The following is a 17,895-nucleotide window of genomic DNA, read 5'->3' as shown; positions in this document are numbered from 1 at the left end:
TGGCCTGCAACAGGAGCACCTAGGAATCAGACCTGAGATACTGAAATTCCATTAAGCAAAGTGGAATCACTATACTGATGCTCCATTAGAGCTCTGCTCTCATTAATACTTCAGATAAAGAGGCCTGGATTTCATACTTGAAGTCCAATTTCGCCGCATCTCTGCAATTTTCTCTAGTTCCACTCTGATCTAGAATCTCAGCACACCTCCCATTTTGGTCCGTCAGGCCTTGCCAATTTTAGTCCATTATTGCAGCCATGCTTTCAACAGCCAAAACTCTGGAGTTTCCTCCTTAAATTTTTCATCTTTCAACGACATCGCTCTCTCTTTCTCTCTCCCCCCCACTTCAAAATGCTGCTTAAAATCTTCCTTTCCCTCTTTCTGAGGCTGCATGTCAGATTTCATCTGACAAAACCCTGAGAAACATGTTGAGGTGTTTTTGATGTCTTTCAAGGCGTTATATAAATACAAGTTGTTGTTGTTGTTATACAAGGCAATAATCAAAATGTAATTTAGTTACAGACTAATCTAAAATGTCTGAACTGCTCTTCGTGCTAATCGTAATGATAGATTAATTAAAAGTTCTCAAGTTTTGATTCACATTTTTCCCGACCCAATAAAACTAACATTGAAGAAAACATCTGGAGTTAATAAGTGGAATACTGAGAATGCTGTGTGGTCCCTCCTGGAAATCTACCCCCGCCAACCCTGACCCCTGCCTGTCTGCTGGTGCATTCCAAAGCCATGAGCTGGAACCAGATACAGCAAAGCGTACAGACGCACTTTCCTGTGCAGACTTACACTCAGAGGGCTAGCTACACAGTCCTTTCTCCAGTCACATCCAGGACCATCACGAAAGATGGGGACGTTGCTCCAATACCTCGCCATGGTCTCAGCCATGGTCCTGACAGTGCAAGGTCAGCCCTCGCTCATCGACTACATGGAAAGAAGACTCTCTGCTTTCGAGGTAAGTCTTTTCATGGTGACAGTACTGCTTCTGATCTGAAAATGAGGAAACAATTCAAATAAGAAATATCATATTGGTTCTCGGTCCTTAAGATGCTGAGTTGAGAATTACGAGTTAACAGCTGGTTTTCCCAGCTGAAAGTTCTCTGTTTATTTTTCACTGAGCATTTAAAACACTTATTGTACTTGGTGCATTTTTTTTTCTTTGCTAATACAACTTTTAACCCATTTAAGCAGACAAATGCTTGCCTTAAAAAGCATAAAGCAGAGCTGTATGTTGGAGGTTACGGACATTTGAGTGACTGTCAGTGATCCTAAGAATTTACACTAGGTGAGTTTTGGAGAATTGGAATCTTCAAAGGAGATCTTAGAGCAACTCTCTAACTACATCCCAAGAATCTGAAAAGGAGCTGTGCACAAACACACTCCTGTAAGTGTATCCATCAATAAGCCAGGTTTAGTGCACAAGGTACACCGAGTGTCAAAGTGACAAGAAGAGTAAACTCTCTATTAAAATTACCAATCACAGCCGAATTTTTAAGTACAGTACAGCATAGCTAGTTTGTGCAACTTGTTTTCTGAAGTTCTAGAAGGACTGGGGTGAGTTAAACTAAATTATTATTAATGGAGCTGTCCCCCTGTGCTCGGAAAGTTTTAAGATGTTTGGTGCATACCCGAGATTTAGACTTTTGAACCTTAGCTTTATGAGCTGCCCAGTGGTCGATTTGGTAAACGTAATGCTTTGTGTGATTTGAAGAAAACCAGATGGTAATTGTTCCCAGCTGGCTCCCCAACTCATCTGGAGTGTTGCTACAGACAATACAGTTAGCCTCAAGTCTCCTGGGCTAGGAAGGAGAATATCAGCCAAGATTCCCATTCCTGGCAGTTGCTCAGTGAATCCTAAAACAGTGCTCATAGTTTCACTAAAGCAGCATCAAGTTTGGCTCTGAAGCCCCACCAGTTGAATAGCTTATCAATGGCCAAGCTCACACAAACATGAAGCCCACATGAGAAACGTAATGAATATCTACTGACCTCTGTGGCAACATAACAGTTAGGGTTCCATCAGATCCAATTAGCTCCTGACCTCATTACGGCCTTCATCCAAACATGGGCAAAAGAGCTGAGTTCCAGAGATGAGTTGAGAGTGAATCCCCTTGACATCAAGGCAGCCTGGAGTTAATGGGAATCAGGAGGAAACCTTTCCACCATAACTGGCAAAAAAAATCAAGATAGTTGTGGCTGTTAGAGGTCAGTCATCTCAGCTCCAAGACATCTCTGCAGGAGTTCTTCAGGACAGTGTCCCAGGCCCAACTATGTTCAGTCAAAAAGTGTAGCGCTAGAAAAGCACAGCAGGTTAGGCAACATCCGAGGAGCAGGAGAGTCGACATTTCAGGTACAAGCTCTTCGTGAGGAATGCGGCAGGGGAGCGGGCTCGAAGAAGAATGGGAGGGTGGGGGTGGGGGAGGATAACTGGGAAGGCGATAGGTAGATGCAGGTGATGGTGATAGGTCGGAGCAGAGGTTAGAGCTGATAGGTAGGAAGGAAGATGGACAAGTAGGACTGTCCAAGAGGACAGTACTGACTTGGAGGTTTGGATCTGGGATGAGGTGGGGGGGGGGAGATAAGGAAACTGGTGAAGTCGATGTTGATGCCATGTGGTTGGAGGGTCCCAAGACGGAAGATGAGACATTCTTCCTCCAGTCGAAGGGTGGCTTGGAATTGGTGGTGGAGGTGGCTCAGGACTTGCAAGTCCTTGGCAGAGTGGGATGGGTATTTGAAGTGGTCAGCCACAAGGCAGTGGGGTTGTTTGGTGTGTGTGTCCCAGAGATGTTCCCTGAAACATTCCACAAGTTGGTATCTTGTCTCCCCAGTGTAGAGGAGACCATATCGAGAGCAATGGGTACAGGTAGATGAGGTGGGCGGATGTGCAGGAAAATCTCTGCTGGATGTGAAAAAATCCTTTGGGGCCTTGGATGGAGGTGAGGGGGAAGGTGTGGGTACAGGTTTTACACCTCTTGTAATGGCAAGAGAAGGTGTCGGCAGTGGAGGGTGGGTTGGGGATGGGGGGCCTGGGCTTAACGAGGGAATCACAGAGGGAATGGTCTCGGTGGAATGCAGATGGGGTGGGGAGGGAAATATATCACTGGTGGTGGGGTCTATTTGTATGGCAGAGGATAATGTGTTGTATTGGCATTAGTCAGGTGGAAGATTAGGGTAGGGTGGGTTATATCTCTGCTGCAGTTGGAGGGGTGGGGTTCAATGGTGGAGGTGCAGGACATGGAGGAGATATGCTGGAGGGCATTGTTGATCACATGGGAGGGGAAATTGAGGTCCTTGAAATAGAAGACTATCTGGGATGTCCTTGTGTGGAATTGCTCCTCCTCGGAGCGGATGCAGCAGAGATTGAGGAATTGGGTGTAAGAGATCGAATGTTTACTGGTGGGGGAGGAAGGGGGGGGAGGTGAGCACGTGTACTCCAGGCAGCTGTGTGTGTTGGTGGGTTTGAAGTAGATGCCCGCGTTGAGTCGTTTGCTGGAGATGGAGACTGAAAGGTCCAGGAAGGGGAAGGAAGTGTACAAGATGGCCCAGGTGAATTAATATTTCAAATATTCTAAATATTCCAACAGTGGCCTAACCAATGCCCTGTACAGCCACAACGTGACCTCCCAACTCCTGTACTCAGTACTCTGACCAATAAAGGAAAGCATACCAAACGCCTTCTTCACTATCCTATCTACCTGCAACTCCATTTTCAAGGAGCTATGAACCTGCACTCCAAGGTCTTCTTGTTCAGCAACATTCCCTAGGACCTTGCCATTAAGTGTATAAGTCCTGCTAAGATTTGCTTTCCCAAAATGCAGCACCTCATATTTATCTGAATTAAACTCCATCTGTCACTTTTCAACCCGTTGGCCCATCTGGTCCAGATCCTGTTGTAATCTGAGGTAACCCTCTTCGCTGTTCATTGCACCTCCAATTTTGGTGTCATCTGCAAACTTATTAACTGTACCTCTTATGCTCGTATCCAAATCAATTATGTAAATGACAAAAAGTTGAGGACCTAGCACCAATCCTTGTGGCACTCCACTGGTCACAGGCCTCCAGTCTGAAAAACATCACTCCACCACCACCCTCTGTCTTCTACCTTTGAGCCAGTTCTGTATCCAAATGGCTAGTTCTCCCTGTATTCCGTGAGATCTAACCTTGCTAATCAGTCTCCCATGGGGAACCTTGTCGAACGCCTTACTGAAGTCCATATAGATCACATCTACCGTTCTGCCCTCATCAATCTTCTTTGTTACTTCCTCAAAAACTCAATCAAGTTTGTGAGACATGATTTCCCATGCACAAAGCTATGTTGACTATCCCTAATCAGTCCTTGCCTTTCCAAGTACTCTGCCAATTGAATGAATGTGTCAGTGGAGGAGTACTGGTTGGTTCAGAAGAAATGGAGGGCTTGGAGGCCTTCGTCAAGGCAGCTGGATGAGTATAGGGATTGGATATCCATGGTGGAAATAGGGCATTGGGGACTGGGGAAACAAAAGCCATGGAAGAGATGGAAGGCACGGGTGGTGTCCTGAATGTGTGTAGGGAGTTCCTGGACCAAGACGGACAGGACGATGTCAAGATATGAGGCATAAGTTCACTGGGTCTACCAGGGCAGTCAGGTTTGTGAATTTTGGTCAGAAGTAGAATTGGTGATGTGGGGTTCCTAGACTGTGAGGTTGGAGGCTGTGGACAGGAGATCCCCTGAGGTGATGAGGTTGTGGATGGTCTGGGAGATGATAGCTTGGTGATGGGAGGTGGGGTTATGGTCGAAGGGCCAGTAGGAGGAGGTGTCCGTGAGTTGGCACCTGGCTTCAGCGATGTAGAGGTCATTGTGCCAAACTACCACTGCGCCCTCTCGTTGTCAGCTACTTCAACAACCTTCTCTCCAGCATAAGGTCAGAAGTAGGGCTTTTTGTTGATGATTGTATGATGTTCAGCAGCAGACACTGAAGCAGTCTATGCCCAAATGCAGCAAGACCCGGACAACATCCAGGCTTGGGCTGACAAGTGACAAGTAACATTCGCTGCACACAAGTGCCAGGTTATGACCATCAAAAACAAGATAGAATCTGTCATTGCCCCACAATATTCAAAGGTATCACCACCACTGAATCCTCCACTGTGGGTGTTACCATTGACCAGAAACTGAACTGAATCAGCCATTATAAGTATTGTGGCTGGAAAAACAGGTCAGAGCTAGAAATCTTGCAGCAAGTAACTTAGCTTGTGACTCCTCCGCGCCTGTCTATAGCTTACAAGGTACAAGACAGGAGTGTGATGGCATACTCCTCTACTCCCGATAGCGCCAAGAAAACTCAAGAGACTTGAAACGATTCAGGACAAAGCAGCCCGCTAGAATGGCACCACATCCACAAACATCCATTCCCTTTACCTCCCTCCAAACTGAGTCACAAGATGCACTGTGGAAATTTACCAAAGATTCTTTGATTGCACCTTCCAACTCCATGGCCACTACCAGTTAGAAAATGAATTACATGGGGAACACTACCATGTGCAAGTTCTCCTCCAAGCTTTTCACTATCCTGACTTGAAAGTTTATTGCTGTTCCTTCAGTGTCACTGGGTCAAAATCCTGGATTAGTTCCCTCACAACACTTTGGGTCTACCTACAAGAAATGGACTGCGGTCGTTCAAGAAGGCATCTCAGCTCTGATTCTACCAATGTCCAGGAAATCAATGAATACAGTCAAAATTCCAGAGTAATTTTATCTTCAGCGCTGCGCGCACTAACATTTCTGTTCTGAAACTATTTAACTTATTCAAAGGTCCATTCTGAGTTCTGATGTATAAAGCTTTTCAAGAAAATATAACTACAAATTGGCTAGGTTATATAATGCATACCCTACACATCCCCTCAGGTCATTGTCAAAATGGAAAATGTGTAACTTGCTCCCTTCCCCATTATTGAGAGACTCTTCTGTTGGGATATGATGTACAAATACCTTTTAGAGAACACATCTCATCTCCCTGTCAATCACGTGCACCATCACAGTAGTATATTATAGCCCAATCACTCTGAACTAATTTTATAACTGCAGCTTGTAGACCTGAGACATCCATAAGATAGTCTCCCAGTTAATGTTGCCTCTATGTAGTCTGATTGTCAAAGAATCCACATTTTGTTTACAATCCTTGCCATGTAGTTGGCATATTTATGTTCAATCTGTTAAACGACACACTCTAATACAGTTTCAGTTGAGGATTCTGTCTCAATACACATGCCCCTCCCCTTTCCCTACACCTCCCCCTGCTCCCCCACCCCCACCACTCCAACTCGTATCTTGCTTGCATGGGTTTGCCCTCAGCAGAGCTGATCGCTTTTCTGCCACTAACAGCTACCATTAACACCTACTCGTTATCTATTTCACTCCTCTAACACTGTTGGCACTCCTTCTACCTTTTTCTCTGGGCAACCTGAGCATCTGTTTCACTTACGCTTCCTCTCTTTTTTTCAAACGCATCATTTTACAAGTGCACTTCCAAAGCAGAGTCATATTACAGTTGAAATATTAACTCTGCTTTGTTCTTTTCACAGATGTTGCCAGAACTGCTGAGTTTCTCCAGCACTTTCTGTCTTGATTACATATCTCCATCATTTGCTTTTATTTGACAGCTCAAGATTATATTCCTGATCTACTTTACAAATTAACCCTCTTCCTCTCTCGCCCCCTCACTACGAGAATGCTGGCATGCCAACTCCTCGATCCTTGTCAATGATTCTCACCCTAAGATGGAAGGTTGAGGGATGAGCCACCTAAGGTATTTATAATGATAAAGGAACTTGTTCGGGTATAACCAAATAAATTATTTCCTCTAGCCGGGAATCAGGAGGAAAACATAGAGGCAGGCCATTTAGGTGTGAAATCAGGAAAGATTTTCCACACTGACTAATACAAATATCACAGAAATGCTGTGGAGACTGAGAGAACAACCTCACCTTTTGGCTTTCCCCAGCACCTCAGCAGGGATGGCTCAGTTGTTAGCTGTGCTGTCGTATAGCACCATGGACCCAGGTTCAATTCCACCTTTGGACAGCTGTCTTTGTGTGGAGTTTGCACATTCCTCCTGTGTATGCATGGGTTTCCTCTAGGTGCTCCAGTTTCCTCGCACAGTCCAAATATGTGTGGGTTAGGTGGATTAGCCATGGGAAAGGATGGGTTGGGTCTGGGTTGGATGCTCTTTGGAGAGTTAGTGTAGACTTGACAGGAAGAAAGGCCTGCTTCCGTACTCTAGGGAATCTATGATTATTTCAAGACTGAGAGAATAGATCTTTGTTTTATATTTTATATTTTTATGCCTGGTGTCATTCCGGTGAATGGCCCTAAACTCTGGAATTGTGTTCCTAAACATCCCTTAGGATGCTTATTAAAATCTACCTCTATCTTAATATCTCTTCTTCTGGCTTGGTGTTAATTGCTATTTAATAACACTTCTGGGAAGCTTGGGATGTTTTGATATGTTAAGAGTAATAGATCCAGATCACCCAGAGTTGTTTTCATAATGACGAGAATCTGGCAAGGTCACATTGGATTGTATATCTTAATATCCAAGAAAATGAACAGCCTATCCCTTTACAATTGATGAAAACTCTTCAGAGTCCTTATTAAATACCCTAAAAAACAATTATCGATTTCATAAATATTATAATTTTTTGTTAACAGTACTGCTTCCCAATCAAATATCATCACAGAAGAGTTTTTCTTTTAAGTGGAAAATACAAAATGAAACCCAGCTCAGTTACCTCAACATAATAACATTGAAAACATTTGGATTGAAACTGCTCGATTTGCCAAGTTTTTTTTAATGGGTAACAATACAATGGAGGAAAGCCATTTAGCACGAGGCTAGCTAGAAACTGACTTAGACCCCATATGGTTGAATTGAAGAGAACTGCCTTTATCTGAACAGCCACCTGTGACAGAGACTCAAGTTTCAGAACACCCCAGCAGTTCAAGGAACGGGCTAATAATCGAGAATGGCATATTAATTAGGGCTATGGAAATTTGCATGGGAATTTTTGGAAGTGATCTTTGTCATAGAGGGGAACTTGTGACAAGAACTTTCACACAATTTCCTTGTGGATCACGTGGCATTGGGATGTCAACTGGGAGCAAGTTTCATATCAATTACAGAACAGGAAGGAGGCCATTTTGCCTGATGTGGTGCCGATGTTTGATTTGATTTGATTTATTTATTGTCACACATACCCAATACAGTGAAAAGCTTTGTTTATGAGCTGTACAGGCAGATCATAGTAAGCAAGGACGTACAGACATAGGGTGAAAAAACATTTGGACAGAGGTATACAGGTTATGTCGCATAAGGGTGATAAGGTTTAGGGTTTGAGTCTCTTTGAAAGAGCTATCCAATTACTCTTACTCTCCTGGTGTTTCCTTATCACTGTACAATTCCTCTCCTGCCCTAGTATATCTTAAGCTGTTTTTTGAAAGTCACTGAATTTACATCTACAAAGCCTTCAAGTTCTCACCGCTAGAAGAAATTCTCTTTATTGCTTCGTTGATAGTTTATCTAATAATTTTCAATCTCAGTCCTCTGATCCTTGCCTCTATTTTCTGTTCAGGCAAGCAAATGGAGCCTCACTGCAAAGTGACTAGAGTAGTTGGGGGAGAGGCAGGAAGAGAATCTGAACATAAATAAAAACTGGGATAAAGTAATTTTACTGGGAGATCAGTGGGAGGGCATTGGAACAGTCAAGTCTACTGGTAACCAAAAACGTTTTGAAATTTTTGCAAAAGGTAAGTTGAAGTAATGGGAAAGGTGTGTTTAGAACTTATCAAGATTAATATGTTGGTGACAATTACATTAATTTATAGTTAATGGTAGGGCCCTGGGGAGTGCCGTCGAACAGGGAGACTAAAGATGTAGGTTTATAGTTCCTTGAAATTGGCACCACAGGTGGACATGATCATGAAGAATGTGTTTGGCACACTTGGCTTCATTGGTCAGAGCATTCAGTACTGGAGTTGGGATGTCACGTTATCACTCACAAGGCATTGGTAAGGCCAGCTTTGGATTACTATGTACAATTCTGGTTGCCCTGCAATATAAAGGATGTTATTAAACTGGAAAGTATGTAAAAATGTTTACAAGGGTATTACCAAGACTGTAGGGTTTGAGTTATAAAGAGAAGATGGATAGGCTGGGGCTTCTTTCCCTGTAGCATTGGAAGCTGAGGAAGAACCTTATGAAGTATTATGAAATCGTGAGGGGCATAGATAAAGGTAAAGAGCCACGGTCATTTCCCCAGGATAGGGAAGTCGAAAACTAGAGGACATAAGCTTAAGGTGAGGGGAAAGATTTAAAAGGGAACTGAGAGGGCAATGTTTTCACACAGAGGGTGGTGTGTGTACGGAACGGGATGCCAGAGGAAGTGAAACAGGCAAGTACAATTACAACTTTTGAAAGACATTTGGATAGGTACATAGATAGGAATGATTTAGAGAAATATGGGTCAAATGCAGCTAAATGGAACTAATTCAGTTTAGGAAACCTGGTTGGCATGGACGAGTTGGGCTGAAGGGTCTGTTTCCACACTGTATGATTCAATGACTCTATATTTTTCTTGTACAGGATCGGATCGCTGTCTGGTATGATCAGACCCAACGATACTCCTCAGAATACAGAGAATTCAAAAACCAGATTCTTTCTCTGGTGGACAGCTTGGATAAGGAGAGAGAGGAGCAACACCGCATTCTTGACTTTGCAAATTCTCGTATTGAGCGTATCGAGCGAGAGATGGACTACTTAGAGACCAAAAATCCAGCCCCAGCATGTGTGGAGATAGACGACAAGTTTATCGACCAAAGTGCTGGAAAAGCTGAGCAAAGGAAGAAACCTAAGTTTTTTGGTAAGTGACGTTTGATAGTAAATTATACAACAGAAGTCACACTAACCACAAGCAATCTAGTTCTTCTATGTTCACTGTCAGTTTTTGAAACACACCTAAACAATTATAAATAACCACCAAATGGACATCGAAATCCCCTTAATATCTTCAGGGAGAAAGACCTTGCATTTATATGACACCTTTCACAACCACAGAGTGTCCCAAAACTTTTCATAACCATATTTGAATTTAAGCCATTGGTGTAGTGCTATTTGCATGCAATATGAAGTTGAACCAGGAATCTATGTGCATCCTAGTATATATTGGATGTAACGGGTTTCTGATTCTTTAAGAGGAAAAGTGGGAGGCATTATTGCACAGATGTCAGAAAGCCACAAGAGTTTTAAAAGAGCTGCATTACATCACAACATGTGACAATCCAATATAAGATCTCCATCCTACTCTCTGTACAGTTAGCAAGCAGTCAGCAGTTAACCAATCAGCTTAACAATCAATTAGCCAATCAGTGTATATAATGTAACAGTAACAACAGAACACATATGAATTAGGCTGCACATGAAATTCTGAGATGTCATATTAGTGTACATTGTTAGTTGCTTATAAACTTCAAAATATCTGTCTCAATAAATATCCAAGTCACCATGGCATGCACGTGAACTAGCATATAGAAAACTGCAATATGTCAGATCCTTTGGGAAGAAGACTTGTGCTTCCTTAATGAACAGATCCGGAAGATAACAATAAATCACCCTCAAGTATTCATTTCCCTTGTCATATTGCTCATTTAAGTTTAAATTGGGAGGCTTTCTGGGTAATTGATGAGGAAAATGCAAGACTGGAAGACATGGGGAAATGAGCAGAGGGCAAGATCACTACTGTTAAACGAACAAATAAGATGGGTACAGACCCATTAAAGCCCCAAATGATAATGCCAATTAAAAGAGGTCAAAGTTTATCAATGACATATTAAGAAGCTTAGTACTTTCATGGATCCATGCATACAGGTGGCATTATAAATGAACATTAAGTGATTAATTTGTTACCATGAAGCAACATCAAGCATTATAAGACAGCTAACTACTCCATACTCAGAAATCCCAATACAATTCCTTTGTAATCAATCACATAATCAATGAGTATCTTTGATACGTGGCAAGTCAAAATTGAGCCAAAAGAATTTGACTTCCTAAGACTATGTTATGGGGAAAAGTAAACAATAAGTTGTTGGAAGTCTGGCAGTCAATCAGTTTAAAAAGAAAGAGATGTGCAAAGAAGCATGAAATCCTATTACAGTACCCTTGAGATGTTGATTGTTCAAAGAATCATGGAACTTGTTTGGCAAGAGCTTTAGAAACAGTATTGACAATTGTTGTTTAGTATCTCATTGTGCAGGTTGCCGTAAGGATTATCTTGAAAACCAATTTAATAATTTCGCATTTATTGAGACTGGTGGATCTGTAGTTGTCAGTCTGTCACCATCTAAATACAGAACTAGCAGTTCTTCATGACTTCAGGATTTCCCAAAGCAGTTTACAGCCAATAAAGAACTTTTGAAGTATAGCCATTATAAGAATTCAGATATTTGGCAGCCAATTTGTGTACAGCAAGATCTCACAAACAGCAAGCAAATCATAATGCCAGAAATAATTTAGATTTATATAACACCCTTGTTGTGAATTAATATCACAAGGCATTTCACAGGACCATTATATCGGACAAAATATTAGCCACATTAGGTGAGATGACTGCAATTTTAATCAAGAAGATAGGATTTTTGATGTGTCTTAACAAAGGAATATGAGGTGGAGAGGTGTAGAAATGACATTGCAGAGGTTACAGTCATAGTAGCTCAAGACACAGCTATCAGTGGTGGAAACATTATTATTGGGAACAAGAGGCAAACAGATACCTTGGAGAGTTGTGAGCTCTCAAGCAATTAGGGGCTGGTGTGGGCATGGAGATCGTGATATGAGAAAGTTAATATGAAGTTGTTGCTTCATGACCAATACAGGGTAGTGAACACTGGGGTGATAGGAGAGTGGGACTTGCTGCTAAGATGCTAGCACCAAAGCTTTGGATGGTTCCAGGTCTATGGAGTCTAGTCTGGGAGATCAGGGAGGAGTGCATCAGAATATTCAAATGTAGAGCTAACAAAGACATGAATAAGGGCTCCAGCAAGAAATGAGCTGAAATGGGGGCAAAGGTAGAAATATTAAGTTAGAAATAGGTAGTTATAGTATTAGAAATCATCTCAGCATCAAGTGTGACATCAGGATGAAAAACAGATTGACTTAATCTTAATCTGTGGTCCAGCAGAGTGATGGAGGCAGGATCTAAGAAACAAAGTCTGGAGTCAGGGCAGAAACAATGGCTTTGGTTTTGGGAAGTCTAAACTGAATGTTGGATAAGCAGTCTGACAAGCAGTTGGAAAAAGGGGAGGGCAGAGGGGATAACTGCAATGAGAGCGGGAAAGAGCAATTTTAAATCTATTGACAAAGAAATCCTCAAATAACCAAAAGCCAGAAAAGCTTAAAATCGCTGAGGTAATGAATTCATTGCAAATGCTGAAAAAGTCTCTAAATTAAGGCTGAATATGATCAAGAATTCTTGTCTGGGAGAAAATGCAATGGCTGTTGTAATGAACATGATGTCAATTGCTCAGTTTAAATCTGAGGTTGAGATATGAGATGCATTAAAAAAGGGTGTTACCTGCTTGTTCAAAATCTCCCAGCTTTGTGCTTATGTGATGGAATTAGCTGTGACCTTACTAGTCTGTGAAAAGTTTATTTGGGATTACGGCTTTTTGTGCATAGAAGTGTGTCAGTTATTTTGAAAACTACAATCTTGTATGCTAGATTATGCTTGTTGATTTCTGTCAGTTTAAATATGATGATATCTAAAAAAAAACTAATGCTTGTCTTGCATGTTGTGGTTTTATATTTAATAGTGAGTTGATCGCTATTAAGGATTTGATGGATTACTCTAATTCTACTTCTGTGTGAGTCCCAATACTCACATGCCAACACAATACGGAAGGTATTATTATGACAGGACTGCATAACATAGTAAATTGATTAGTGAGAATGATAAAGGAGCCTCTGAAACTAAAATGTAGCCCAAAAATGTAGTCCTTGAGAAAATCTCAAGGAAGTGTTGAAAAAAGTATTTTGTGCCCTGGTGCTATGACAACATTTATGTTCACTTAAGATAGTCGGCTGAATCTCTATTTAATATCTCAACTGTCTCAACTAAAACAGAAAAGCTCCAAACATGTACCATTCATTCAGTATTGCCCTTGGAATGTCAATCTAAGTTATACAGTCAGGTCTCTGGGACTTGAGTTCTCAACCTATTGCATCAGAGGCTACTCAATAAGCAGATTTGTCAGAATGAAACTGACCGAAGCCCGGGCTGTGAAAGACTATTGCAAGAATAGGTCATTTGGCCCCTCAAGTCTACTCCATCATTCAATAGCATTATGGCTGATTTGATTGTGGTCTTTCCTTCTCTCCCTCCCCATAGTTCAACAGTCTAACTCAACCTTAAGCAAATTTAATTATCTTGTCTCCCCGTCTTTCTGTGGAGTTCCAAAAATTAACTGAGACAATAAATTCCTCTCTATGTCTGTCATAAATGGGATGCCCCTTATTCTTAAACTGTGTCTCTTAGTCCTAGATTCACTCAAAAAGAAAGATCTTGCCCCAGGATCCACCCTGTCAAGCCCGATCGGAATCTTACATGTTCCAATAAGATCCTCTCTTATTTGTTAAATCTCAATTGGATATAGGCTGAATCCGCTGAAACTTTTCATCTAAGGAATCACAATAATTAACTTATTCTAAACTGCCTCCAAAGCAATTAGATCCTTCCTTAAGTCAATAAAACAAAATTATGTGCAGTATTCTAGGTGCAGTCTATCCAATGCACTTTACGATTGCTGCAAGACTTCCCTATACCTGTATTCCATCCCTCAGCAGTAAAGACCAATATTCCATTTGTCTTCCTGATTACTTGTAGTGCTTACATGCTAATTTCTTGTGAGTCATGTACAAAAACTCCTAGATGTCTCTGTACCACAGCACTCTGTAGTCTATTTATATTTAAATAATATTCTTTCTATTCTCACCAAAGTGGTCAACCTCATATTTTCCCACATAATATTGACAAATGTCTTGTCCATTCAGGTAAGTGATTTTGTAGGCTCACAACATGTGTTCCCATTTAACTTGGCATCATCAAAAAATTTAGAGAAAATATTCTCAGTCCTTTTATCCAACTCATTTGTTTAGATTGTAAATAATTGAAGTTCTAGCAATGGTCCTGCTATATCCCAATAGCAACCTTTTCCAAGCTGAAAGTGATCCATTTATCCTAACTCTATTTCCTGTTAGCTAGCAAATCTCCTATCTATGCGAATATATTACCCCCAACATTACTATCCCCCAACATTATAATGTCTTATCTAGTGTGGTAACCATCCATGTGGCATCTCATCCAAATACATCACATTTACTGGTTCTCCCTTATCCACCTATTAAAAAATCTAATAAATTGGCCAAACATAATGTCACACCAGATTATATTTTATGCATTGAAATTAATGGAGGGAATCTGTTTACTCTTTCTCTGTTAGATTTCCAGCAAGTTTTTTTTTTATCTTTTGACTTTTTGGCTGTTTATTTCCTTTTCAGATTGCACCGAAATGATCAGTAGCATTAAAGCAATGAAAATAGTTAAGAAGCTAGAGACAACTTCTGGCCTGTGGACCAGAGATCTGATGTCGGCCTCTGGGAAAGTCTATGTTTTTGACGGTATAGCCAACGATACAGTCTATGAATTTGCCAGATTGCGGGACTTGACTGACTTCTCTGGCTTCATGAAAGCAAGGAAAATCAAACTGCCTTACCCATGGGCTGGCACAGGCCACCTTGTGTACAAAGGCTTCTTGTATTACATTAGAAATGAGCCTGAGTTCCAACTGATTAAATTTGACCTGAAGAACCGGACAGTGATAGATAGCACCATGTTCCCTGCCGAGCAGCAGATCCCAGTCTATGGCTTATCACCATTCAACTACATTGACCTAGCTGCAGATGAGCATGATTTGTGGGCTATATATGCTACCTTAGAAAATGAGAAGCACATCTGCCTCGCCAGGTTGGATCCCAAGACACTGGATATTGAGCAGATGTGGGATACTCCATGTCCTATAGAGAATGCCGAGAATGCCTTTGTCATTTGTGGGACGCTCTATGTGGTTTACAACAGTCAGCTCCGCGGTCGTTCACGGATCCAGTGTGTGTACGATGTCAATGGCATTGTAACCAATGATGTAGCGCCTTTGGTGTACTTCCCCAAACGATATGGGATGCATTCCAGCCTGAAATACAGCCCAAGAGAGAATTACCTCTATGCCTGGGACGATGGAAACCAAATAATATACAGGCTGGCAATGAAGTCGAAATCAGAACTGTAAAACTTTGTGCCTAAATGCATGTCATTACTAGGATCAGGAGCCGGAGCAAAGCCCCCTCAACAGTGAGGAACCAAAGTAAGATGGTGTAAAATGACAATGCTTTAGGATGATTGATTAATTAATTTCCCAAGGCTCCATTAAAGGGTTCAGTATCATGACAATAGAATCAAATATGTCATTAATTGAGAGATTAACAGTGCCTTAACATGCTGGGTGATGTATTACATGTAATTGCATCTTAGACAGCTGCAGTCAAATTGTGGAATTAGTCAAAACAGATTTGTGTGGGCCTCTTAATCCAAACGCATCAAACACACTCACATGAAACAGCCATTAAAAAAAAGTAAGCAACTTCATGCAATGTGTTGACGCATTCAGATGTGAACAGAAGTCCCTGATAAAAGCACTTGCACTTATATGGCTACTTTTACACTATCCCAAATCATTTCACCTCAAATGAAGTACTTCTGAAGTGTGGTACCTATTATAAAAAATATAGGCAACAGTTTTTGCATCAAAAGCACTCACAAATAGCAAAGAAGTAAATTAAGAATTCATCTGATTTAGGTGTTAGCTCATGGATAAATATTGGCCAGAACACTGGGAAGCACTGACAGACTCTTCTTGGAAATGCAGGGCTGAATTTTCCAGATGCAGGTCCAGCTGAATCGCATCCTCACAATGCCCCACACTGAGGACAAAGGCAGCAATAGGTCAGCCACCTGACATCCATATTGCAAGTCCCCTTTAAGCTTGTTAAAAATTGAACCTATTTCAATGTTTCACGACCCACTCCAATTTACCGGAGGTATACAGGCAAACCATTAAGAGTGTGTTATTCCAGATATGTGGGAGCCCATGAGAATGGGTCCATGGAAGCAATTTGCAGCAAGGACCACTGCTTATGGTGACAGCATTTAGCTGTCAGTAATCCTGTGGTGCTGAGATTGTGAAAGCTGACAGAACAATAAGGGAGAGAGAGAGGCCTAAGGGCCTGTTAAGCTGGAAGTTGGATCATGGCTGAATCCCTCTCTCACTGGATATCCCAGTTTAGATGTTCGATTAACTGCAGTCTCCTCCCCTCTGCTGCATTCCAATTGGCCCTCAGCCCCATTGGCTAGCTATGATTCGGCTGGCTGACAACTGATTCAATATAATGTAACAGTGGGGGAGGGATGAGGTGGCAGGAAAGAGGGAGGGTGTCAGAAGTGATAGGAGCATGCAGTTCCCTGCCACTTCTGTTATTCCAGGCCAAGGTGTGAAATTATTTGTATTCACGTAAGAGGGCAACAGGGTTTCAGTTTAATATCCTATCCAAAAATAGCACCACTGGCAGTGCAGCACTCCTTTAGTATCAGTATTGATTATGACGATCACTGTCATTGATCTGATATTTGTCTCTGACACCACTACTGATTGGGCATTTGTCTAAGATACTGTCAATGACAAATCACTCCTAAAATAGTGGATGATGTGTTGGGTTAGATATCCCTTGATGTTGGCACACTTGGTGGCCAAGGGTAGGATATATAGCATTATGGTAGGTGACTTGTTACTGTTTAGGTTCATTCCGAAACCAGTTTGTCACTGTGCCCACATTCAAGGTTCCAGTATGGGATTAAAGAACAGTACTGCATGTAGTTTCGAATAGAACTCGACAAGGTTTGTCACAATGATGTAAATGATACAACAAAAGATATACTTTAACCACTGTATGACTCTGGGCTTGCCCCTAATTTCAAGTCACAGGCTTTGCACATAATACTCTGACACAGCACTTACTGTTGATACTGTGGCCCAAGTTTGTTAAAATCTCAGTAGCCGAAGGGTAAATTCATTGAGTAATAGTCCCTATTGAAACTGGCTCCATGATGTTGTAATGTCAACTAATTTACATCTATAGGGCTCTTGTACTGCCTTATAGCTGCTCCAGTTATCCTGTATGTAACCACAATGTATATTTTTTATAATTATAATGACCTGCATTAATAACAATCACGCAGTGTGAGACTGAGTGATGGAAGTGATTAAAATGCTCTGCATTCCATTCCACTAACAGACCGAGGGTGAAAGTCTTTCTGAAAGTTGTAAGCTCATAGAATCGGGGAATTGCTCAAGCACAAATGAAGGCTATTTGGTCCATCCACTGAGCCAGCCTCAGTTTTCATAAGCACTATCTTATTCATCCGCAAAATGGAACTATTTTCTTCTTCACGTTTACATCCACATCTGTTTTGAAAGTTATCATTGAATCTTCCACCACCTTTTCAGGTAATGCATTCTAAAACATACATGTTACACAAAAGAACTTCTCATCTCCCATCCCATTCTTTTTGCGAATTATCTTAATCTGTGTCCTCTACTTACCAACTCTCTTGTTTTAGGGAACAGATCCTTACTTAATCTATCAAAACCCTTTACAATCTAGAAAACCTCTACTTGCTTTTTCCTTAATCTTCTGAGATCTAGAGAGAATGTCAATGTCACTAAACTCTCCATATACATAGCCTCCC

The 17,895-nt window shown here is 41.5% G+C and overlaps 1 protein-coding gene across 1 annotated transcript; it reads left to right on the top strand.

Annotated features, from left to right (window-relative positions):
- Nucleotides 1–765: 765 nt before the first annotated feature.
- LOC140467190 (olfactomedin-like protein 3) lies at nt 766–17,440 on the top strand. The gene is made up of 3 exons (XM_072563372.1): nt 766–967; nt 9,630–9,906; nt 14,598–17,440. Exons 1-3 carry the CDS (start codon nt 860–862, stop codon nt 15,380–15,382), a joined length of 1,170 nt encoding a protein of 389 aa, XP_072419473.1. The 5' UTR covers nt 766–859; the 3' UTR covers nt 15,383–17,440.
- The last annotated feature ends 455 nt before the right edge of the window (nt 17,441–17,895 follow it).

The sequence above is a fragment of the Chiloscyllium punctatum genome, chromosome 45, assembly GCF_047496795.1.
Source record: "Chiloscyllium punctatum isolate Juve2018m chromosome 45, sChiPun1.3, whole genome shotgun sequence".
Classification (NCBI taxonomy): Eukaryota; Metazoa; Chordata; class Chondrichthyes; order Orectolobiformes; family Hemiscylliidae; genus Chiloscyllium; species Chiloscyllium punctatum.
This window is presented reverse-complemented; position numbering and strand designations above follow the sequence as displayed.

Excerpts from the sequence above, each read along its gene's own strand:
- LOC140467190 (XM_072563372.1), top strand. The coding sequence starts at position 860 with ATGGGGACGTTGCTCCAATACCTCGCCATGGTCTCAGCCATGGTCCTG. Across the intron at positions 968-9,629 it reads GAAGACTCTCTGCTTTCGAG|GATCGGATCGCTGTCTGGTA; the intron begins GTAAGTCTTTTC and ends TTTCTTGTACAG. Across the intron at positions 9,907-14,597 it reads GAAGAAACCTAAGTTTTTTG|ATTGCACCGAAATGATCAGT; the intron begins GTAAGTGACGTT and ends TTTCCTTTTCAG.